This window comes from Chelmon rostratus, chromosome 1 (assembly GCF_017976325.1).
Source record: "Chelmon rostratus isolate fCheRos1 chromosome 1, fCheRos1.pri, whole genome shotgun sequence".
Taxonomy (NCBI): domain Eukaryota; kingdom Metazoa; phylum Chordata; class Actinopteri; order Chaetodontiformes; family Chaetodontidae; genus Chelmon; species Chelmon rostratus.
The window spans coordinates 22,152,656-22,176,951 of NC_055658.1; the positions used below are offsets into that span (position 1 = coordinate 22,152,656).

A 24,296-nucleotide genomic window follows, 5' to 3' on the forward strand; every position below is an offset into this window, starting at 1 on the left:
TTTGTTACCTGTGTGTATGTGTATTTATCTATATCCTGTGTCAGTATGCATGCTTTGAGCATAATGAGTCTATAAAGGTTTTTTTTTTCCCCATCATGTCTAAAAAACAGCAGCAAAAAGTTGGTCTCTGCAAAAAATCTTCTTCCACAGACGCCAAAGCAAAACAGGGAAAAAAGAGGCATTTGCGAAGAAAGAAAAAAAACAAAACAAAACAAAAAAACAACAACTCTGGGATCCCTCACTCAGTCACCCAATCTTTCAGCGGGTTTCCAGCAGGATCAAGGGACCACCCTTCCTTCATGATATGTAGCAGAGCAAGAAGTCTTTGTACTTTTACTGCACTTGTGGAAATAAGGTGTTGTGGCCCTTCATCCTGTGAGAGAGAGAGAGAGAGAAAGAGAGAGAGAGAGAGAGGAGAATAAGGAGAGTGGATTCAGTGAGGCTGCAGCAAACATGCTCAGGGTTGCTGGCTCCTGGTTATCACACAGACTGACAGGCACAGCCAACAGCATGAGAAACAGACGGGGAGGAGAAAAAAAAGAGGAGTGTGTCAATCAAAACCAGAAATAAGTGGGCTAGAGGTGGGGTGGGAGATTTGTGTTTTAACCATATGGAACAGACATCTACACTGTGACAGCACTAATCCAAGGAAGGCCTAATTTAAACTGACTACATCTCCCAGCATGAAGAAAAAAATACAGCTGAATTTTGCGTGAGATGTTGCTGTCATTCATCTTATTGTTAATTCATTACAAACAAACTACCAAAAGAACAAGAAGGAAACATAAAGAAAACAAGACAAGTGTGTGCGCGAATGATTATGACAGAAAAAATTGATGGTCGTCCAATATGGAGAGAAAAAAAGCACATATTCGAGAAATAGCCTGAAAGATCCCATGAAAAAAAGACAACAACAACAACCTAGCATCTTGCCTGCTTTTGTGTCTGCTTGAAATGCTGCATTGTCACCAAATGTGTCCGTACTGGCCAGCTTTGGATATAAGAGATCTACTTTACAGCCTATCATCCCTAATATGTTGTGAGCTGTGATGTGGGTGAAGAAAGGCTGTGAAATCACAGCAAATCACTCTCTGGGAGTGAACATGAAAGGGTCTGACTTTGTGACGGGAACACGCGCCCAGACGCTCTTTGTTCTACCTTTCCATTCCTGTAAATGAGCTTGTTACCATTTCATAATAGATCTGCTTTTTAGACGTGGCAGCGGAGATTCTAACTTATTTCTCATGCGTGCCAAAGCGGGCCCAGCCATTAGCAGCATGAAGCACTAACAGTCCCGATTACAGATGCCCTCTTTCATAAGCCACTAGTGATTCTCGCTATATACGTACATCTACCACTGAGCAGAAGAAACGCACTGTGGCTTTAAAGTAGATCCTGTTTTTCCCAAGTAAACAGCTTCTTTGAAAACATCACAGCTATTTCACCCTCCAACTTTGTCAGATGATGAAGAATTTATTTTCTTTTTTTTTTTCTCGAGCTGTTTTGTCCCAGCAGCCCCCTCCCCAACCCCCCACACTGCCACCTACTTAGATGGCTCCATAAAAGACACCTGGCAGTTAAGAGGCATAGTTGATGCCAGAAAGACCTCATCCCTCCCGGCTTGCCTGGCTAGACACCCCCCTGAGTTCATTGGATCGACTACGGGAGGGCGAGTCGCCTGCAGGGCTTCTGAAAGAATAGGGCAGAACGAGTTCAATGAAAACGACTAACTCTTATCAGGGTCTGGCCTGGAGGGATAGAAACAAACTCACTTGCAAAGAAAGGACCTTTTTCACTGAATCTGTTTGCTGCCTTTTCTTTTTACAGACCGAGTAACAATTATTTCACATGCAAGCAGCAAAAACACAAGACGTAATTTATCTGGTGCCATAATCCTAGTAGTCAAACAACAGGCAGCAGCAAAAACTCATCCCTGATATTTGTATTTGTATTTCTGCACGCTCATTCTATATCTTTGTGTACAGTATGGCTGTATGGTGGACAGATTTTGGCCATGTGGGTCTGCAGCGCTGCCTGCAGCTCCGCTATCACAGTGTAATTGGTTTGCACCCTCATAAATAAATAAATGGGAAGTGATTCTCATGTTAGGCAAACAAAACAATCTTGCAAAAGTACTCCCTGTGCAGATGGAATCAAGGGAGAAGTGGAGTGTCAACATTTGCCTGTGCTCTCTGCGTGAACGGTGGAGATTTAATTGGCTACACAAACATAGGGTCGTCTTGGCCATCTCTCCACTAAACAGCTGTCGATCGGGTGGGAGAAAAAGGTCCTTTTTGCAAAGATTCAGACTTTCATAAAAAATCATAGTTTGCTGGAAAACAAAACAAAACAAAACACTGATGTGAATGTGAAGAAACAGAGAAAGAGAAAATACAATACATCCATACACATGAACCCCACAAGAGAAAGTAAAACGTCACAAGGGCACACGGTACAATAGCACAAAGGGTTAAAGGCCACTTCCAGTTATAATCAACCAACCAGTCAGCACGTCAGTTACATTATGTACAACAGGTACCAGCCAAGAAAGGCATTGTTTTACTGCACTCCACAAGCTGCCAATATACAATATACAGTAAATATATATATATATATATAAAAGGAGGGCAGAATATAAAGATAAAGTTTAGAGATATCAATCAACGCCACGTCATGCAACGCAGTCACAGTCCCACCACATGACGTCATCCAAAAGAAAATGACACCATGGGTTCAACTTACAGCTGTGGGAACTTGGCCCCATGACGGGTGTGGGGTGGGGGGTGGCTATAGCGGAGAAAGGCCACCTCACACTGTGATTGGCCATGTCAGGTTGCCAGGTTGGTGGGGGTGCAAAAGAAGGAAAGAAACAATGGGATTTTCTTTTCCTTAAGTCAGAATTCAAAGCACCCTTTCCATATTTGCTCCACACTCTCTCACTTATTCTGCCTGACAAATCAAATGAGGTTATTATGGTCATTACCATAAAAACGGAAAAAAAGAAAGAATTGACAAGTAAAACAGAAATAACAGAACAAATAATCTTCAGGACAGCACAAAAAAGGCCTACTCTCGTGCCTCAGTGCGGTGGTGAAATATTCTCAGGCTGACAACATTTGCAGGTTAAAAGGTTGAATTGATGTTTTTATATTCACAAAGATAACCCTAAGGCAGAAATGCATATTTCAGAAACTTGTCCTGTCTACAGTAATTGGATTTGCCTTGCATTGTTTGCTATGAGGGTGGCCGTACAGTGAGTGCTTCAGCTTTTTTTGCATTAAGTTTATCTTTAAGACACAGAACGCAATTTGAGAGTAGCAGGGCTCCTGAGACCAGCGGAGGAGAATGCTGTCTGATCGTGTTTTTAATTCAACTTCAAAGCGAAATCGTCAGTGTTATAGAAAAAAAAGGGGGGGGGGGGTGGGTGGGCTCTGAAGTTATCTACATATTGAAGTTTTCACCCAAGGAGCGCACAAGAATTCATCATTCAAGTTTCATCGAAGTTTTTCATCATTATAGTTAAATTTAGAAAAAATTAAACAGTTACAGGTGAACTTTCCTTATTTCAGTCTTTTTCTTCGAGAACTCAGTGCACTGTCTGTCGCAATACAAGGCAACAAATGAAAAGGAGGAAATTAGAAGTCGATTGGTTCAATTTTTCAAATAAGTTTTTTATATAAGATCCCTCGTGATATTTAAGAATCTATAAACCAGAAGCTGGCTTCAGAGGCTCCACTAGGGTATTTTTTTCTTTCACGTTTTCATGGGATTGCTCTTGGTTTTGGTCTATTGGGTTTCCTTAACTCAACAACAGAAGTGGTGTAATAACAGAAGAAAAACACAGAAATGGATTGGACCAGACCAGAGACGAAGGAGGACATGGAAACACACATACACACGCACACATACATGATCAGACACACACACACGCACACACACACATGCACACATACACCTCCTGATAAAGTGACAGAATGTTATTGTGGGAAATGTCTGTACTTTGAGTACATCTCAATGACTCTCCTGTCATTCAGAGCCGTTGCTGATATTTTCCATTTGTCCCTCATTGATGTGCTAAATCACCCCCCACCCCCCACCCTTTCTCAGGGTGTCTGCTTTGAAAGCTTCTCTTCAATTAGCAGCACACAGCTCTATCCAAAGGCTATCAAGCAAGGGATAAAGAGAGCATCTATCATTTGTATTGCATACCACCTTCCATTAATGCCATCCTGTGGCTTTTAAAGAGTCAAATCTAAAACAAACAAATGGTATTACCATGCTTTTATTTATGGAGGAATATAATCCAGGCTTATGTTATTGTAATGAAAAGTTGCCTAGCCAATTGGGCGAAGAGAGCATGCATCTATATTATTTTGCACTGGCAGCTGCACTTTGTAACAGATGGGCGATGATTCTTTGAATCAAGCCTGACACTGTGAAATTAGTCGTTATTGAAGGATGGTGCCACTTTAAGTGAAGCATCTTTTTATTATTTTGTATGAAAGCTCTGCCTTTTTAAGGACCAAAACAAGGAAGTGTTAGTTATTGAAGATATCTGCTGGCAGATACAGTGTGCTATCAGCACAAGTAGGTAACCATACGTTAGCAAGAACTCTTGTTTGCTCCACTTTGTGAGTGCATACTTCATAAAAAATGGCATCATTAAAACGTTTTAATGACCCTAACCCTAACGACAGATAATTGTGTGCATAGTTCACATCTATTCTGCGAAGTGTAAGCTTGATTTCATTATGTTATACATTAACTTACATGATCAGCATTAAATTAACCCTGTTGCTATGGGTGTGTAAACACTGACATAGTTTAAAATTGATGCTTTTATATAGTTCTGAACACTATTCCCCAAAGCAAACAACAAATTTACAACATGAATGTCAATTTTTTGCATTGGCATTATTAGGTGCTAAAAATGCTATTTATTAACATTGAAAATGTTGTTTTATACATGATAAAATCATAAACCATATTCAGTGCTGCTTTGTGACAAGGTTATGGTTCATTTAAATGAGATATAAAAGCATGCACTCAATGTGGAACAAATGTCCTCATGTGAAAAATATCCAGAACAGAATAAAGAAGTTGAAATTATGATACAAACATAACCCTAAAGTCTGTTTTTGCTATTTTGCAAACAAAGAATGGCAGAATATGAAAATGGAGTATGACTGTTTTGGTTGAGAACAGATTGTGAAGCATCACTTGAACTAACCAAATGGTGCTTACTGGGATTGGTGCTGTTCTCCACCATTATACAAGCCACTGCTGTCTGTAGGGTGAGTGAGTGCTTTTCCATTAAGCGTCTTTTTGTTTATTTTATTTTTGTGAGCACAAACTTTTCTCTCAAACATCATGCATTTACTCATCTTGCTCATCAGTAGTCTTGCAAAAAGTTGTTTTACTATATATCTACTCTGTATTATTGTGAATCCCCTCAGTGAATTTTCCTACAGGTTAATGTTCAACTGAAAGGACCTCTAGATATTGCTAAGCAGCTGACAGAAATCTAATGCTGAATTATTTTAGGAGATAAAGTACTGCTATCTGGTTTTATGAATTTGTAGCTTAACAACTCGCATCGATTCTTAACGCCATCCTCAGTAGACGGGTAATTATGCACAGCTGGGTATTGATGATGTCATCAATTTGCACTGGCAAATCCTGCAGGTCCAAATTAGATTTCAAACCCCTGAAGAAACAAAAACAATTCAGTGGAGCAGAGCAACCTGACAAAAATCTCAAGAGGCTGATTCTGTGAAGAGGGCCTGCAAAAGCTAGAAACTAGCTCCCTGACACTTTCACGGATGATATGTAAAAAAAAAAAAAAGACAAGCTGACCTGAAAGAATACAGATTTCATGTAATTTCAGGGCTCATGGGGACAAAGTCATAGCTACTGCAGAATTTTAGCTCATCCCCTCGTTGACCACATTTAAGACTAAAGTAGGTAATTCATGCATTTTGTAGTTTTATCAGTCTGTCATATTGATGAGTATGCATATTTCAGAGACTATTTCTTATGCAAAGGGTGGGATTTCTACTGGTTGGTGATAGATGTCCACAGTAAAAAAAGTTGCCTTTTCTTTTTTTCTTTACAAAATTAGGATGAAAAATTCTCAGTTTAATTGATTAATGGTTGAACTCTTAAATATAGTTTATTTTCCAAATTGCAAATCTACAGCTTTAAACAGACATTAAAACTAAAAAAAAAAAAAAAATCCTACATAGATTTAATTTTTAAAAAATATGCCATATTTTTGCATAGAAGTTATATGGAGATTTGAGGCAGTGAACTAGATCTAAACTATCCAAGTGAAGTGGACAGTTTGGTTTGAGAACTGGCATGGCATGGCATAGTATGGCACTGTGTGTTATGCCATGGGTGTTACAATACCTGGGTATGGACAGCAGAGGAGTCAATAAGGTCGGTTGGCATCCTTTGGCCGCTTTAGCTGCACCTTCAGCCTCTTCATGCCTATCTGAAAGCCGTTCATGGCCTGGATAGCGGCTTGAGCACTGGACGGGTTATCAAAACTCACAAAGCCTGAGACAAGAGCACAGAACGGGAGAAAGATGGGGGCAGAGAAAAATGGAAAAATGGAATAAAGGAACAACACATGAGGGGAGAAGAATGGGGAGAGATGAGAATGAAACAGGAGGGAGAGAAAGGGAGAGGGAGAAAAGACAGGCGAGATGAAAGAAAAAAGAGGGGAGAAGAAGACCCTTTTTAACTCGCAACAATGACACAACAATAGGTCTTTGTTTTCTCTTTTCAGCAGATTAATTGAAAATCTTTGAATTAAAAAGATTACATAAAATACCACAGAGGCTAATAACACAGATATTAAAACTCAAACGAAGAAGAGCTATTAGAAACCATGAGTTTAACTTGAACAGAGAAGCAAAAAAAAAAAAAAACATGAAAAGGTGCTCAAAGATTAGAGAGAAAAAGGGCGTCTCATGTTGTGTGATTTTTAAAGCAAAGCAGAGTGTGTAAATGTTACCTGGGTGTTTGAGCCATACAAGAGTGGCAGTGCTGTGCGTGTGTGTGTATTTTTATGTATGTGTGTGACTGAGCATGTATCTGAGTAAAGAGTAAAGGGCATGGGGGTCGTGACGAGAAGCTAGGAGCAAGGTGTGCAGGACGGAGGTGCCTGCTGCTCTGAGTTATCACCTGGGTGTCGAGGCGGAATGAGCCCACAGCTTTCCACACCGGGACTCCTTGCCTGCTCTTATCAGACACCTCTGTGATTGACGGCCCGAATTTTCCGCCTGCCAGCTGATTTGATCACACCGCTATGGGTCCAATTTAATTTGGGGGGAGAGGGCAGGCTTTTGTCAGTGCGGGTGAGATAAGGCTGCTGCTTTTACAAACCCTTTAAACAAACTGAGCAGGGAAGGGCCTGTCAGTTGGCAGTGATCCCCCTCCCAATCACACACACACACACACACACACACACACACACACACACACACACACATACTGCCTGCCTTTAACGAATCTCCATACCTCACATTTACATCCACATGCCAAAAAGGTGATAGGATGCTAGGGGTCAAAGTATGGAAGAAGAGGACAAAGAGCACACTAAGCGCTTGAATCCATGCACATTAAAATAATCCCAAAGCGGAATAAGATATTTGAACATATTTCCAGTTGTGGCTGTTTTCTCAAGACAAAGTAACTGGCTGACATTTCATATCTTTGATGCAGCACTGAGTGTGTGGAGCTGTGCAACTCAATACCCCGAACACTCCTAGTGTTTGAGGTATGGCTCTCACCGCAGCCATCCGTATCAGCAGAATGTGTGTACACATTGTAGTGTTATGCATTTTTAATAAAAACACACACAAAGTTGCAAACGTTATTTGGTGACAGCGGGGAAAATGCAAGTCGAGGGCCAGGTTGAGCAGCTGAGAATGCTGCAGTACATGAGTCTCGCATTGCCCGAAGAAAAGAGTTACTGTGTAGTCATGCTGTGCACTGATGCTGTTTGGTAAACCTTTTCTGCACTAGGCTGTAGTCTAGAGGTGAGATCCTGGTTCAAATAAGCTCATAAACTGGGAAGAGCAACGTCCCCTGCGCTGCTTTTGCTACCATTGAACTCCCTTTCAACAAGTAAGTCAAGCTCCAGGTTATCCACTGAAGGTGCTTAGTAGTCAGAAATTGTCATGGGAAGCTCCACTACAAAATTTACGGCTTCAATAAATTTTTATTCATTTATTTATTGTGATGATTTTTTTTACATTTGCAAGCGTTGGCTGCAGGTTTGCTTGTTCTTTTTATGGAAAAGATACAGCTTTATGGTGGACGGATAGAAGTGTTAAATTAACTGAAGATGGTGAATCTGCACGCAGTAAATATATGAATGTGCTGCTAAAACAAACGTGCACAGGCAACTTTCCCCCAGCTTGAAAGTCGTAAAGAACAAAAAAGCAAAAAGAAATAAAAGGAGGGGGAAAAAAGGTGTGTTGTTTTTTCAGAAGCCCTTCAGGTAAATTGCATCTCTTGGTGTATATTTTTTCTGTCATATCTAAAAAGCAGTGTGCTTCATATTTTATATGTCTGTGTGCGTCATTCCACTCTCAGAAGACCTTTTGAAATTCATTTTCAAGCTAAATCCAGCTAATTCCACTTAACAAGGTAAGCTTTGATCACTTTTAAAAGTCAATATTGAGTGACTAAACGCAGAGGATTAAGACTAATGTATCCATAGAGTCCCAGGTTAAATTAAACACAACCATATGGCTCCTCAACAGTGAATGTCTATGTGGTGTACACACTTGCCTTATGAATGCTCTATATATGGTTCAGTGACTCAATAAAGCATTACTAATAACAAACACACTGTGTTCATACTCACGTCACTTGTGCTTTCTTGTCACCTTTAATTTTTTTAATTACTTTGAGGTGAATAATGCCTTAGACTTTTCTCCATCTCACCTGCAAACCTTTTTAATACCATGTTGTGTGTTCATATCCATTTGATCAAAGCGCAAATAAATTTACTAACCTCAACAGACATCTGTCTGAATTGACAGAGTATACTCCAAACCCTACTCCAGAAATACAGCCTTTATAAGACCATGCTTCGAGTGCTCCTCCACTGACCTTTTCATCATATTCAAATTTTCAAGCTTCTCTGTAAACACTCCGTCTCAAAGAGTGATGTCTGATTATCTCCTCTCAAAATCCCAAAATGTAGCTCACCTGTGCCGCAGAGATATCAGGCCGTGTACGGCTGCATGTTACTGTTGAAACTTGCGAGAATCATTCTGCTGTGGCAAGCAATTTGCCTGAAGTACTTGATTTAGAATTAATTAATTATATTAAGTAAATATTTAACATTCTTTACCTACTCGGATACTGTAATATGCTGCTTTTTACAAGTTAACTTTTACGCTGACATTTTTTTACGGGAATGCAAGCTGTATTTAGATGGCAAACTTAAGGTAATGCTTTTTAGATTTTAATTAGAAAAAGAAGGAAAAATGTGGAGTATCTAAATTAGAACATGCTGTTGTGCTGTTCAAAGGACAGAAGGAAAATTAAAATCTTGGTTAACTAATTGCTGAAATACAGTCTGGATTTGTTCGTATGTTACAGATCTGAATAGTTAACTTGTCTTCCCGGTTATTGATTTTGTCCGATTTAAATACACGCTACAGTGCTTTTGAAATGATCTCTTCAGCTGAAGGTTGTTGGTTAGTCTGTATAAAATGCTGTCTGCCTGGTGTCCATCATTGCAGTACTTTATAGTGGGACAATTTAGTGTCTTTTTTTTCCAAACCAGTCTGTGCAAGGCCAGATTTGTACATTCAAAATGGACAATTCATCAGTCCATCCATCTATCTCCATCTGTATACTGTAGATATGTAGAGAGTATACTGTATCTGCACTTGCCCGTGAGTCTACAGAGCCCATTAACCACATCATCAAGGCTAAACTCACACATTTTTAAGATGAAGTGATCCAAGTTCTTGGAGGCCTAATAACTTATCCCCCTTAATGCACAGCATCTTCTGCCTAATTTGTTAACGTCTTACAAAGGAGCCCTGGGGCCTCGGCTATAAAAAGGAGGGAGAAATGAGTGGGGGGAAAAAAACCCAGCAAAAGAATCATGGGTTAAATTGCTGTTTTTCAGCCAAGATCTTAATTACTAGACTTGGAAAATAAGCCGGTGAGACTGATGAGGTCACCGCCCCTTTGTCCTTCCCCCTTGTTGACTGACGGATAGTGATAGCGAGAGGCATATGTTTAGAGGAGAACACACAAAGGGGGAGAGACAGAGAGAGAGAGAGAGAGAGAGAGAGAGAGAGAGAGACGGTCCGGAGATGGACAGAGTGAGACAAATGAGGGAAGAGTGGAAGAGAAAGCCTCATAGACATGACATGTTGAAGAGAAACTGAAAGAAAGCCAATGCTAGGAGTCTCTCTTTCTCCCTCTCTCTCTCTCTCTCCCCCTCTCTCCCTCTCTCTGCCTGTCTCCTGGGTGCTGCTGTCCAACTGAATCAACAGCAAGGCCCACACCAGTCTATTATTATCTCTTTAAGCCCATGGATTCCACCTGCACCGCCTCCACCCTGATGAACTGGTTTGCTGTGTGGGTGGGAGGCGAGAGAAAAGGAGGGGAGGGGTGGCGGGATGCTGCTGGGTTGCCTGACTGGAGGACTGTGGGGCGTGGGGGTCTGGGAAAATGCTTTTCTCTTGGGTAAAGAAGGCTGGGAATGGCAGAGAACAGGGGTTGGATACTGATTGTATTAGGAATGGTGTGAGAGGGTGATGAATGGCAATTGTGGAATGATGTTTGGGTCAGTGAGGGATTCATGGTGGCGTTGGCTTGTGTGATTTTAGGAGATTAGAGCATCCCTCCTCTCACACCACCCTCCCCCCTTTCCATTGCCGAGCCCCACCATCTTGTTACATATGCCTGCGTGATGGAGCCAGGGAGCATGGGTGTATTGGTCTGTTCATTTCAGTGGATTTCTCTTCGCTGTCGATTTTTGACTCACCAAAACATTTGCTCTGATTGGTCGCTCGGTCCACAAAGACTTTGGCAGAGATGACGTTGCCAAAAGGCAGGAACATTTGCATGAGCTCCGCGTCTCCGAACTCCTGGGGCAGGTGATAAATAAACAGGTTGCAACCTTCTGGCCCTGGTGATGAGAGAAAGACAACAGGAGGGTTACATGGGAGCATAAACAGCGGATGCCTGGTGAGAGAGAGACTGACCATAATAACATGGAAAAATGACTCAATAAAGCAATCCAAGGAATGCAGGAGCCATGTAAACACCAAATTCTAATTGCATCACCTGTGGCACTAATATTAATGGTGTTAAACATAGTTATGGTGCCATGTGTGGTGCTGGAACACCTTAATCTCCCTTTTAAAGTGTTAGAAGGTCAGCTCTTTTCATGGATTCCATTTGGATCCTCCCATGAACCCCATTTCATGTAATAACTGCATAGATAGGTGGCACTTATTATATTATACAGCCAAATTTGACACACGTTGTCTCTGAAAATGTGCTGGCAAAAACAGCTCACATGCAAATAGCCACAGAGAAGCAGAGAGTGAAGTAAAAAGAGAAAAACAGGCAGATAAAAACAGACAACAGGAGGAAGAAAAAGCACAGAGAGGTTGATTGAAAGAGAAAGATTAAGAGGGTTACATTGAGAAAGAGAAACTCTGAGACAGAGGAGGAGAGAGGGGAGGAGGAGGCAGAGCATAAGCCAAGTTTTTGTCCCAATTACTGCGTGACAGTAGGACTGTCTTCCAATCTCTCTCCATCCCTCCACACTCATCCACCCAGTTGCCACATATTGTACAGGCCAATCTGGATAAAGAGAGGAATGAACTGGAGAGATAGAGAGAGAGGGAGAGAGAGATGTGATGGACTCGGGGACAGTACGCTTGCAGCTGGCTGCCTGGCTAGCATTCTCTCCTGTCTCATTGCTCAGGGTGATAGCATGACGAGATGAGACTGGGGCTGGTGAGAAGGCTGATAAGAGGGCTGCAGTGGTGGCTGGCTGTAGTGCTGCTATGCCTCAGCGAGATAGAGGACACACACACACACACACACACACACACACACACAGGTTCACAGAGTGGGGTTTTTTTTCTACAGTTTAAGGCTGAATTTCAGCTCTGTCTGTTTAGGTTTAGGTGTCTCGTAGAATTCAAGAAGTGGTTTGTTTGAGGGCAATAAATGTCTCCAACTGGTGTGTGTAAAGACGGTTGATCGGTTGGGTTTGCCGCACGTTTAGTTCGGTCCTCTTCACAAACATAACTTTTTGGTGGTTGCGTGAAAATTTCATTTCTGCCTCTTCCATACATGCAAGTCTGTCCATTCAGCTTTGTGGGGGAAAGGTGTTTCTGTTCTCGAGCAGCTGCATGTCAGTTACCATGTGACTGGATAAAAGCATGAGTATAGAGTCATGTAGTCATGCATCTTAAGGACTGCTTGCACTTTTACCCAACTACTATTACATATATTTGTATTATATTTGTTATTCGAATTAGAAAATACAGTTCATCATGTGCCAGGTACTACGTTTTTTTTTTTAAGGTAGTCGAAGAATACATTTTGCAATGAAGCTGAGACCTTATTTACAGTGTGTCACTTAAATTGTATATTTTTTCATATTTTGTCCACAGTGGGAAAGGGCCAAAGTGCAAAATGATCTAGAACTACATGTTGACAAGTTGATCAAGCTGCATTATTTATAACAGACACGTGGCTGCTTGACAACTCCACCGATTTTACAGCGAGTTTGCAGGTCTTGCTGAGCACTGCTGCATATGTGGATAAAATTGGAGAAAGATTTTTGTGGCTCCACAGGAAGCTGAGTGAAATCTGATAAACTGCCCCAAGTGATGTCACTTGCAGCTTTGGCTGGCTCTGAAATGTACAAGTTTGAAAATGAAAAACATCTTGGTGTGTGGAGTTACATAGAAGTGAGATTACCAGACCTCATCCCTGCTTGAGGCTACATTTGCTGCCACTAGCATGACACACTGTAGTTAGAGTTGCCTTGTGGGTAATGTAGGCACCAGGTTTTGACAAGGAAGAAGAATGCATGAAATAAAAAAGTCAATATCGCTGCTACACCTCGGACCACCCAGAAATGATTCAGTTTATGCAATTACAGTTGGCAGTGATGCATTTAACCCAATTAGTTTAATCAGCACTGATTAAAAGTTGAGGCATTTTCAGTTTATCCACAAACATTTGACAGCACTGCACCGCTTCAGGCGTTATACATATTGATATTTTCTGTGTCAGTATGCATTGCTGCACAGTATTGACATGCTGCACATACAGTAGCTATGCTGCCTAAGATGCTCTGCTGAAGTGAAAAGGACACATATTTCCAAAGAGTACAGTGAATATTTATCTGGATGAAATTATATTTTTGGATTCAGGGGGATTTTCTTTGTTGACACACACACACACACACAAGCACACACACACAGACAGACACAGAGTGAGAGAATATATTGTTGAAATTGCTAGCTTTCAGAGGGAGGTTGAAGCTGAGGCTTGACTGGGCCTGTTTATTCAGGTTTAGGTGTCTCTTGTTAAATGGCAGGGCTGCAGACTGTGGCAGTGGACTGAGACAGGCTGGGAAAGCAGCCAAAACCCAGAGGAGGCCAGAACTCAGACAGGCCACTGGCTCAACCAAGAATAGCTCTGTGTGTGTTTGTGTGTGTGTGTGTGTGTGTAAGAGAAAGAGAGAGAGGCTGTGTCTGAGTGTGTATGCATTACCATGACTTCGATAATTCTTGCTAATGATTAAAATGTTCGAAGGTAGCTGTGAGCGATGGGATGTCCTTTACAACTGTGTGTTTTTCCCATGGTGTGAAATTATGCCCGCATGTAAAGTGAATAAGTTGCTGGCATGTGAGGACAAGTCTGTCTATCTGTACTTTATCCAATACAGTTCTGCACTGTGACCCTGGCATGCACTCACACAACTGAAAAAATGCAAACATAAACTAACTTTTCCTCGAGGCAATGTTGGAAACACTCAATTTCAGAGTTCCTATATTGAATATTCATGCCACTCTACGCTGTCTCATACAATCATATAGATGAATAATTGAGACTGACGAATGGCGTCAAAAAGAGTGATTTACCATCGCAGTATATCCTATGCTTTATTACATCTGATGCTGTGGCATAAGAACGAACACTACACTAGGAATGGTAATAAATGATTATGCATGCAGCTAATTAATCTGATGAATATTTATAACCACTTAAACACATTGTAATGGACTGATTAAGCAGTCCAACGCTGCGAGTTTGAATTAGTGCAGTTTTTGAATAATGACAGAGTAACTTTCCATCTCACTGCTAATGTTCTTCTCTTTAAATGGGGAGCCTTTTTCTCACATTTTCCCCAGCCAGCTTTTTCCCTCCCTCGCTAATTCAAAGCAGCACAGCTACATTAGAATGGAACATGGCAATTATCACCTTTTATCTTGGGTGGGCGCGCTTGCTCGCTCTTACCTTCCCTCTGTTGCTGGGGAATGATGGTTGGTTGCTGGGGGAACGCTTGGCTGATTGGCGCATAGGCGGCAGGGTAGGCTGCTGTTGCAAAGGGAGAACCAGAGTGGAATTTTTCACATCTCCATTTTCATATTTGACACAACAAAACTCAAATCAGTATTCCATTGTTCATTTTCGTCCTCTAGACGTTGCATAAATAAATTGCATTACGACAGGGAGCCGGGGCTCATTTGGCTGTGGATCACTACACAAAGAGTATGGCAAAAGGGGAGTGGAGTGCGGTTCAACTAAGCAGACACACAAAAGAAAGAGAGGGAGACTTACACTGTGTTAATGAGGGCTGATGTCAGGCAGAAAGCAGTGGTTATGAGAGGTCTATGTCATCTCTCATGTAGGAGGCTATGGCAGGTTCAGATCCTCAGCTCTCGGTGTACTTTTGGAATTAAAGATTTTTTTGCGGGGGTGTATAATCAAGTCAACCGAAAATCCCTTTGCCGTCCTAATGTAAAGTAGCCTAATCCGGGAGGAAATTCGCTGGTCCGGCTATCTCTACCTGTCACAGTGTCTACTGATGTGACAAACAGAAAGGGAGAGGGGAGAGGGAAGGGGACAGATGGAGCAAGTGAGGGAGTAGAGGAGATAGGAGAGACGGATCACCTGCGTAGTGTTGGACGCCAGCATAAGCCTGTTGGAGAGGGTCGGTCACCGTTGGACTCTGTGCTGCAGAGAGACGAAAAGAGAGACAGAGAAAGGGGGGTGACAAAGAGGAAAATGAGAGCAAAAGAGACAAAGAGGGGATGGAGAATGGTCAAGACAGACAACGAGAGATTTAGAGAGAATGTTGAAGAGTAAGACAGAAATTGGCTTAGCGGTAGAGAACCGTCAGGGGGTAAGATCACACAGGGAGTGGGAGAAATTTGGGTTGTCATATCTCCGTTCTTCAAAATGCCTGTTCGCCCCAGATGTTTGCATCAAATATTAACAACATGCCAAACAAACCACTTTGTAGTTCATTACAATTGCAGCTGCCTTTGCATAATGCAGAAACGGGGAGTGTGTGTCTGTCAACTCTTCAGGAATCAGTCCCAGACAACATTAAGAGACTGAGGACGGGCTGAGACACTTCAAATTAACCATAATGGACTGATGGATGAACTGATGGATTCATCATGATACTAGGGCTGGCTGCTCAGAAATCTGCCAAAGACGCTGCTGATTGACCCTCAAGCCTGAAACGCTTCAGTTCAAATCAGAAAAAGATGTAATGAGAGTGTGGAGTAAAAAAGGACTCTTGTCAACTTTTAAGCAGTAGCATGTGATAGAATTCAATGTGTCACTACTGGCATGTTGAACTTGCATCGTGGCAATTAGGTGATGTTCTTTTTCAGATCAGGTGCGGCGCTCGAATAATCAAACATTCATAGCTCACCATGAGAGCAAGCAACTTATCGCAAGTGTCAGGGTCAGAGCAACAGCCTCATGACAGTAGATGTTATGGATGTGTCTGATGTTTCTTTTATGAAAACCTTGATTAGCTCACCTGGGTAAGGGTGAATACCGTTGGTGTAGATGGGCTCAGAGGTGGGCTGCCCGTTGCTTTGAGGCGGGAGGGCACTGAATCCGTTGACCCCGATAGGGGCGGCTATGCTGGGCACGGCTGTGGCAGAGATGCCCGGGGGTGTGCTGGTGCCTGCAAATAGATACAGAGTCATTATAGAAACATCAGGGTGCATGCTTCACATGCTACACACTCGAAAATAGAGGTAGAAGAGAAGTGCATTTTGGTGCTTTCTCACAAATGTACTACTGTAGAACAGGCACATAATGGGTCCACATGAGCACAAATGCATACCCTTTGACCCACGGTGAAGTGTAGCTTGGCACAAATTGGTGCCAATTCAGTCTGAACTAAAGGTACAGTTACTAAAATCAGTCATAGCACAAGGACTGAGGGGTAAGGGTGGCGCTGGGGAAAAAGCACTTATCCATTACTGTAATGGAACATGATATAGTTAGCATTCTGGTTTTCTGAATATTTCCTCATTATGTGTTAAGAGTTATATTTTTGTTACCTTGGGCACATTTCTGCAAGGTAGAAAAACTAGTGGCATAACAGTGAATTACAAGAAAAGCTGCCATAATGTACAATATAGTGGATGCAGGGGCTTGTGCCTCTTCCTCCGTCTGCCTTTCCTCCTTGTGGTGATATTCCAAGTCTGTCACCTTGTCAGTGCCCTTTTGTGCTGATGGATTTTTATTATTTTTTCTAATCCAGGTGAAGGACATTTAAGTCATGTAGGATTATGTTTGATAGGCATTACCTAGTATATGTAGGAGTTGTGGATTACAAATGCCAGGTACAGCGTCAAGCCACTTTATTTAATACATTTGCAATGACCCTGCCTTCAGGCGGCCTGCCTACTTAGTGTCGAGCCATCAAAGCTCCTCATGACAAGGGCCAAAAAGATAGTTCAGACTGGGGTCCAGGATTATCTCACACAAATCTTTGCTCTTATATTGTATAAGCCAAGGACTCTGCATCCAAAGTCATCGGATTGGCTGTGTTCCCAGAAAACACATACTGTCACAGACACACAGAGGGAGAGAGCAACAGACAGAGAGAGAGAAAGAGAGAGAGAGAGAGATAATGACAGAGAGAAGGAGAGAGAGGGACTATAATGTGGCTGCCAATGAGTGTCAAGGAATGCTGTCCATCTTCTCCAATCATGCCTCACTCAATATGAAACTCTGCTTTTGTTAATTCAACACTGGCAATGTCTGCTTCTTCTGAAAATGGAGCCCACATCTTAAAAAATGTAACAAGGGCAAAAGCAGAAAGGCCTTGAATGAATATATTACTACTGCTTCTATAATTCTTGCTAATGATGAAAATGTTCCAGGGCAGCAATGAGAAATGGAGAGAGAAGCCTTGCGTGTGTGTCTGCGTGTGTGTCTGCGTGTGTGTCTGCGTGTGTGTCTGCGTGTGTGTGTGTGTGTGTGTGTGTGTGTGTGTGTGTGTGTGTGTGAGTGTGCGTGTGCGTGTGCGTGTGCATGCGCCTCTGCTCTTGCACCGATGCTAGTCCGTGCATGCCTGCGTGTGCCTATTAGTGTATACCTGAGGACGGTGTCATGGGAGTAGCCACCAGGCCGTTGACATTGAAAGCTGCCATTTGCTGCATTTGCGCGGCAGCGATGGCTGCCATGGGGTTCAGGTAGGACCCTTGTGTTGCTGCCATCAGGGCTGCTTGCTGTTGCATCATCTGCTGTTGGATTAAAGAGCAGTGGGTAGAGAGGCGAATGGCAGGAGGGATGGAGGGAAGGACAGAAAAGGAAAGGAGGGTGAAATAGCCGCAGGACCAGAGTATGTTTACTCTCACATCTCTGTTTGCTTGGCCCATGCCTTGTTCTTGAACATAGTGGTATGTGTTGCCCTGCAGCGTTGCTTCCCAGCTACTGTAACACCGCTCTGGCCTTGTGCTCATTATACCGACACATTATAAAGGCCATGCGGTGATATGAGTTTAGCAAGCTGGAGACTATGTATAGCATCTATATGGACAGTAAATGTATGTGTGTGAGAGAGACAGGGGGCCGCTGTGGCAGAGCCAGTGTAGAGATCGTGCATGAGTGGGCGATTCTCACCTGTCAGGGTGAGCTGTTAGCTACTGTGTGAGTGCAAAATCTCACACACTCCTAACCCAGGTTGTGACTTTCATGTGTGAATATGAAATGGGGGTGAGGTGGGGGCGGGAGGCTGCCAGGGAAGGGGGTAGCGGGTGAGGGGGTGTGGGTTCTTGGTAATGACGTGCGGCTCTGTTCGAGTGTAAAGGCTTATGTGTAAGTAGATGAAATGTTAAAGAGGCAAGCTTGGGTTTGGCACTTTAAATTCGCAGACCAAGTCAGGAAATGTGGGAATGGAAAGTGAGGATGAAATGGATGTGTACAACTGTATGAAAGTAAAACAGTGTGGTGCTGAGCATACATGATAAGCAGCTTCCCTGGACAAATGAAGGGATAAGAAAGACACAATACAAAAAGCAGTGCAGCATTTTCTGGAAAGCCTTCGTTAACTTGGACTCTAACAGCCATTTAGTGGCGTGAATCACTTAAGGAGTTGAGCGCCGGGAGTGTCACATGCCTATTGGGAGAGATAGTGACTTCAAACCTCAAATCACAACAGTTTTTGTTTTCTTTTTTAAAGCTCACCGTCTCCTCCCCCGCCGGGCTGAGACTTACAGCATGAGAGTAGGCGCCATAGGCCCCAAACTGGATGGTCATGGGACTGAAGATGCCGAGCTGGCCCGCCATCTGGTGCATCCTGCGCAGGGTCCTCTCCTTATCAGTGTCTGCAAACTTGACCACCAGACTGGATGAGGCACCCTAGGACAAGTATATATACCAGGTTAGTGAAATATGCAACTAAACGTCCATATTCATACCAAGTTTACTAGATCCAGTTTCCTTTTTTTGACATGTGTCTTCATAAAAATTGTTTAGTGGACACTTTGCAGTGTATTATCATACTTTCCGATAGCTGCCTGGAGATTAACAAAGCAAATAAACATAAAAGAAATGAACAAACAGTTGAAAAAGTATTTTTCAAAGCAGAGGAACTAATAATACCATCTTCTGCAACTACCATGATTACTTTCAATCAGCAGCGTTTTGCAGATTGCACCTGCCACTTGAGCTGGCCAACCAGCTAAACCAGACTCAATAAGCAGTTATTTACTGGGAAAAACTAAAGGAAGACAATGAGAGCAATCATTTTCCTGAAGCTAACTGCAAGCTTTAGCCAAAATGAATGTACTGACCTCATCAATACTGATGTCACTGACCAACATTGTTACACATGCCTGACAAGTTTATCTTGTTAATATGTGATGCTTTGAGCGCACGTCTGCAAATACATATTGAACACTGTCAATCTGATCGTAACCTGAATATAGGCCGTTTGGAAACAAGGTTGCTGAATGCATGCATTACATTTACATCTTTTGTTGTGTGGTTGAAAATAGCTTCCTCACAATGTGTGTCTCCCTGAAGAAATGACCTACAACAAAGTGTTGGCTCCAAAATAAAAACATGTACAGCTGATCTTTATCAGTGTATCGAACTTCCTTTATCAAAAACATGAGTGTGAGATCTCTACATCACCACAAAGGAGAAACAGTGGTGAGCGTGCCATTCATTTCTGTCATCTGAAGGCCTACAAACAATTACATCTCAGAGAACCCGTCTCTTTTCTTTAATGTCTTAATCATTATCATGAAGACAAGCCTGATCAAACTCAGATTTTTAATTATTTATTTAATTTTGTTGTTTGCACAATGTTATTTGTGTTGTGATTTTATCAAGCTATTCTATGTTTTTATTAATTTACTTATATCCTCTCATCTCAGTTTTTAATTTGCCAGTCCTATGTTTTCTTAAATCACTTTGTAAAGCTCTTTGGTCAACGTTGCTGCTTTTAAATGTGCTCTCTGGATAAACCTGACTTGGCTCGACAATGTTCACAACATTCCAGGCTTGAAGACCTAATGTCTCTGAGCCGAGGAGGCCGGTGGAAGTGACTGTGCACCTCTCATGACTGCAATCATTTAGCTGTCAGCGTTAAATGAAAGAGAAGAGCTAGTGATATTTGCTTTTGTGAACTTTCCAACTCCACTGTATACACTAGGAGTGAACTGTGATCCTAACCAGATCCCACAGGAGTCCCAGTCCCCCACTGGTGAAGCTCCACTGAATACTGTACTGGGTAATTAGGTCTGACAAAAGCCTTCGGCATGTGGAGGGCGAAGTATTGACTAATGGCTCTGCCTTATGGCAGATATAGTTCCGTATTGATGTCCATGCTCCTGAGTTTGCATCCAATTAAATCATTTGAGAGACAGAGTCCAGAGTCAGTTCCTCATGTGACATCCAGGCAAGGAGAGAGGGAGGGAGAGTGTCCGTGTGTGAGTGAGAGACACAGCGATAGATACAGAAAGAGAGGATCAGGAGGCTGCCAGGCAGAGAAAGCAGTCACAGACACTGTCAAGAGGACCAGGCTCCTATTTAATTACAGGCAGTGCATGCTGGGAAAGAGCACGAACCACCACCAGGACAGAAGGACACAGGCAGCCAGGGGGCAGTCAGGATACGATTAGTACGATCATAAAAGCAAAGACATGGGGAGAAAAGGACTCCATAATAACAACTTGGATTCATCTTTCACAAAATGTCTCATCCTGACAGGGTCAGTACAAATTCAGGCTTTGATTTAGATTTCCATATTTGCTTTGGGTCTAAAAGTAGAAACTGTGAGTGAACTGCATTGGACACGGTGACAGAAAAACTCACTTAACCAGCGTGAGTGATGCTGCATACACTTTTTTTTGTTTTTGTTTTTGTGCACAAGTTTTTCTGACTCTCTGTATCACAAATTGAAATTGACAAAGCCAGACCATGCTTCTTTACAGGTCCAAGTTTAAGTGCTACTTACAGGTGCCACATTGCTAAAGCAGAGCTATCCAAACAGAAAATCACAGAAACAAACACGACGTATGCCCTGTGAAGCTGAATATTGCAACTGCACAGTAAGAGAGTATAAAATCAGCCACTGAACAAACAGTCTCAGTCTTACTGTTGTGCAGCCTTACTTCATGCTATTTCACAGTAATTCATACAAAAAGTGTGCCCTATTTTTGTAAGCGCTTCATGAAATTTTAAACAGGAACAGCTAAGCGGTAGTGCCATTGAGAGGGCAGTTTGCCAGGGTGGTCTTGTACTTTGCCATTTGGTAGTCATGGCTGCTGCAACAAACCATACATAATATGTAGTATCCTGCCCAACCCTGACATGTTTTATTGTTATTTTCTACATTACCCTGACATCAGTAACTATTTTCTCACACCTTACCCTTCCCTAAGCTACTGTTTTTGTTGTCATCTATATTTTTCTATATGCCTTTTCAAAATGCAAAAAAATAAACAAGTTCTTGTTCAGGGGCTTTGCGAGAAAGCTGTTCGACTAACCCATGTGAAAAGTGTCTTACAAACATTCTATTAACAGAACCAAGAGAGTGTGTTGGCTGTAGATAACTGTGAGAAAGAGGCTGGGGAATGAAGGAAGGCATCACAACGGACCCCAGGGACAGTGCGTCTCAGATGGGATCCTATCAGAGCCAGCCAGCACCCCACCTCAGGCCAGAGGAGACCCATCTGGTGTTTCTCCCTCTGTGCCGTTTCAATTAGTTAAATCAATACTCCGACGTGGCGGCGTTAACGGCACAGTTTTTCCCTTTCTAATTTCATTTCATCCCACCTCCTGACCTTTTTCAGTTCTTTCTCAACTTTGTGGGCCAGTTGAAGCGACTGGGCTGTTGGATTTAATGAGGCTGGCACTGAGCAAACATCTTCCTCCAGCGTTGTTGCACAAGCCTGCCTGCAGCACAGGGGCCTGGCATTTAGATCACATTCATTTTCTGCTTTGTGTATCTGTGTATTCTTACATTCATTTAATACTTCATGAAGAATGCATTGTGAGCATCGGGACTGTGAAAGCCCGAGGCTGCCTGTACTCACTGCACCATGACTCAAGAGTCTGGCCTGGTCTTGCTTCTCCCAGCAGAGTGCTCTGCTGTAGACGACAGCACGGGAGGAGACTCAGTCTGCAGTGTCTACACTGAACAGACTTGGCAGCAGCACTAAGGCTGCAACTACAACAGCCTCTGCAGGTGTTATCAGCACTGCCACTCATGTCAGAGCCAAGCATTTCTAACTTTCATAGCATAAAAGCCAAAATATCCCTTCTAAAATAGAAAAATAGATTCTTGTCTTATCCTCACCCCTAAACAGGAGAATTTCATATCCTCACATCTCAAGTAATATTCTGACTACATCCAAGGCCTAAGCGGAAAAAAAACAGATTTGTGATCCCCCACACGGATCAAGAGTTTCTATCCACGTAAAGAAAGAGTAATATGTGGCCAGGTAATGAAGGAACAGGTGGCAGCAGACAACAGGCAGTGGATGCAAAGCAGCCACTCCTCACTGGTAGCAGAAAATCACAAGCTGACAAACAAACAGAATAATAACCTCCACCGGCATGACTCCTATACCTGGAGAGAAAATGAATTCGCTGAATTTGATAAGGGCCAACAGGGAGCCTTCACTTTTGACAGGTACAACTAAGGAATTTGTCATGGGTTCAAAAACTAATCTAATTTCTTGAACAACACACTTGACTTGTGAAAATCTCCCATATTGGATTTTGTATAGGCCTCAAAATGTGTAGATGGGAAAATACACAACGGTAATTGAGGGATTAGAACTCAACTACACCAGTGAAATGGCATTATGCTTTTATCTCTGCATTACTGTGATACAAAGACACTGGTGCTGAGTGTGTACCAACAGGTAAACAGACACTCATCTTCCATCCTCTACAGAGGCTTATAGCAATATAATTTAGCAACGCACGCATTGAGGGGAAAACTGTCATTTCAAAAAACATATTAATGATTAACAACTAATGCGAGAAGAACCCTCCTTCTCCCCCATTCAGCAAATAGGTAACAGCTGCTTTTAAATGACGAGTGAAACTTCCAAAGTTGTCTCAGGTTTCTGCAGACTCTCTGAAAGTGTTAATCGAGAATCTGTAAAAAATTAATTGAATACACCATAACAAGTTTGTTTGGTAATTGGATGAACCCCCTGTGGGCTTCGTATTCAACTCTCTGAACCTTGCTACATCTCTGCTAGCCTCATGGGAGGACTGTCGCTCATTAGCACTGGATGATGCTGTCTTGGTCTGGCCTCGCTGTCCACCACATACTGCCGCAGCTGCCTAGCACACTGCATCAAGCCAAAAGACACAGAAGAAGAATACTGTCATTTAGAACGGTATTTACACTTGTTGTCTATACTACTTTTTGTACATAACAGTTTTCACTGCAATATGTGAGAATGCAAAAACACAAAACTCCATGTAGTATGTCAGCTACAAGCCTGCTGAGATTCTGCAATAGTTTCATGTGGCGTTTGATGGTATTGTGTGTTGCAATACTCTCTGGCTTGGTCTTATCTCTCATTAATCCGGAACTACTGTATAGTATCACACACACACATGCACGCTCCTGTCCCTGCCAACACCGGCGAGCGCCACAGACCCTGTCAGCCACGCTGTGACACCGAACATGACAATGTCTGCAATTTGCTGGGTGTTGTCTGCCTGCCCCCAGCTCTGCCATTTGAAGTTTTGCCACCTGTGCCTCTGCAGCCTTACTGTAATTCAACAACTCAACCAGTGAGAGAGCCTGTTCTGTGCCCAATCACCTTTTAAGTTAATTTTGGAACCACCTGCAATCTGCAATAAACATCAATTAAAGCTATGACCCGATCTATCAGCGCATGCCCTTCAGTGGCATCCCTTGCCCTTAAGCTTCATTAAAGCCTTTTCATTTTGGGCCAGCGTATTTTGGTGCAGGTATTATTTATGGCATGCGTGTGTGTGCCAGGTAACACAGATGCTGTAGAGAGAACATTAAGAGGGAGAGAGAGACCGAGAGGGAGTGAGAGACAACTCTTTGTTCAAGGTTCATCCAGGCCTCACAGCTGGCAGCAGGCAGTGAGCAGAGCAGCCCACTCCCTGAATCCTGCCTCCTGTTAGTCTGTTGTTGACGACATGTGGCAGTGATATTATCCAAATTAACTGCATCCCCCATCGGTACCAAAGCCTTAGTTGGATACTAATGGCCACCTTGCCTATTAATCTGAGAG

At 42.5% G+C, this 24,296-nt stretch overlaps 1 protein-coding gene across 1 annotated transcript in view; it reads right to left on the bottom strand.

The window, feature by feature from the left end:
• Positions 1-287: 287 nt before the first annotated feature.
• Positions 288-24,296, bottom strand: part of celf6 (CUGBP Elav-like family member 6) — a 132,991-nt gene continuing 108,982 nt past the window's right edge. Inside the window, exons 6-13 of the mRNA XM_041936213.1 lie at positions 18,772-18,915; positions 17,651-17,795; positions 16,076-16,225; positions 15,193-15,255; positions 14,536-14,616; positions 11,030-11,173; positions 6,412-6,561; positions 288-373 (exon numbers count right to left, since the gene is read on the bottom strand). Coding sequence (XP_041792147.1) covers positions 6,434-6,561; positions 11,030-11,173; positions 14,536-14,616; positions 15,193-15,255; positions 16,076-16,225; positions 17,651-17,795; positions 18,772-18,915 — 855 coding nt within the window. The 3' untranslated portion in view covers positions 288-373; positions 6,412-6,433. The remainder of the gene's footprint in view (positions 374-6,411; positions 6,562-11,029; positions 11,174-14,535; positions 14,617-15,192; positions 15,256-16,075; positions 16,226-17,650; positions 17,796-18,771; positions 18,916-24,296) is intronic.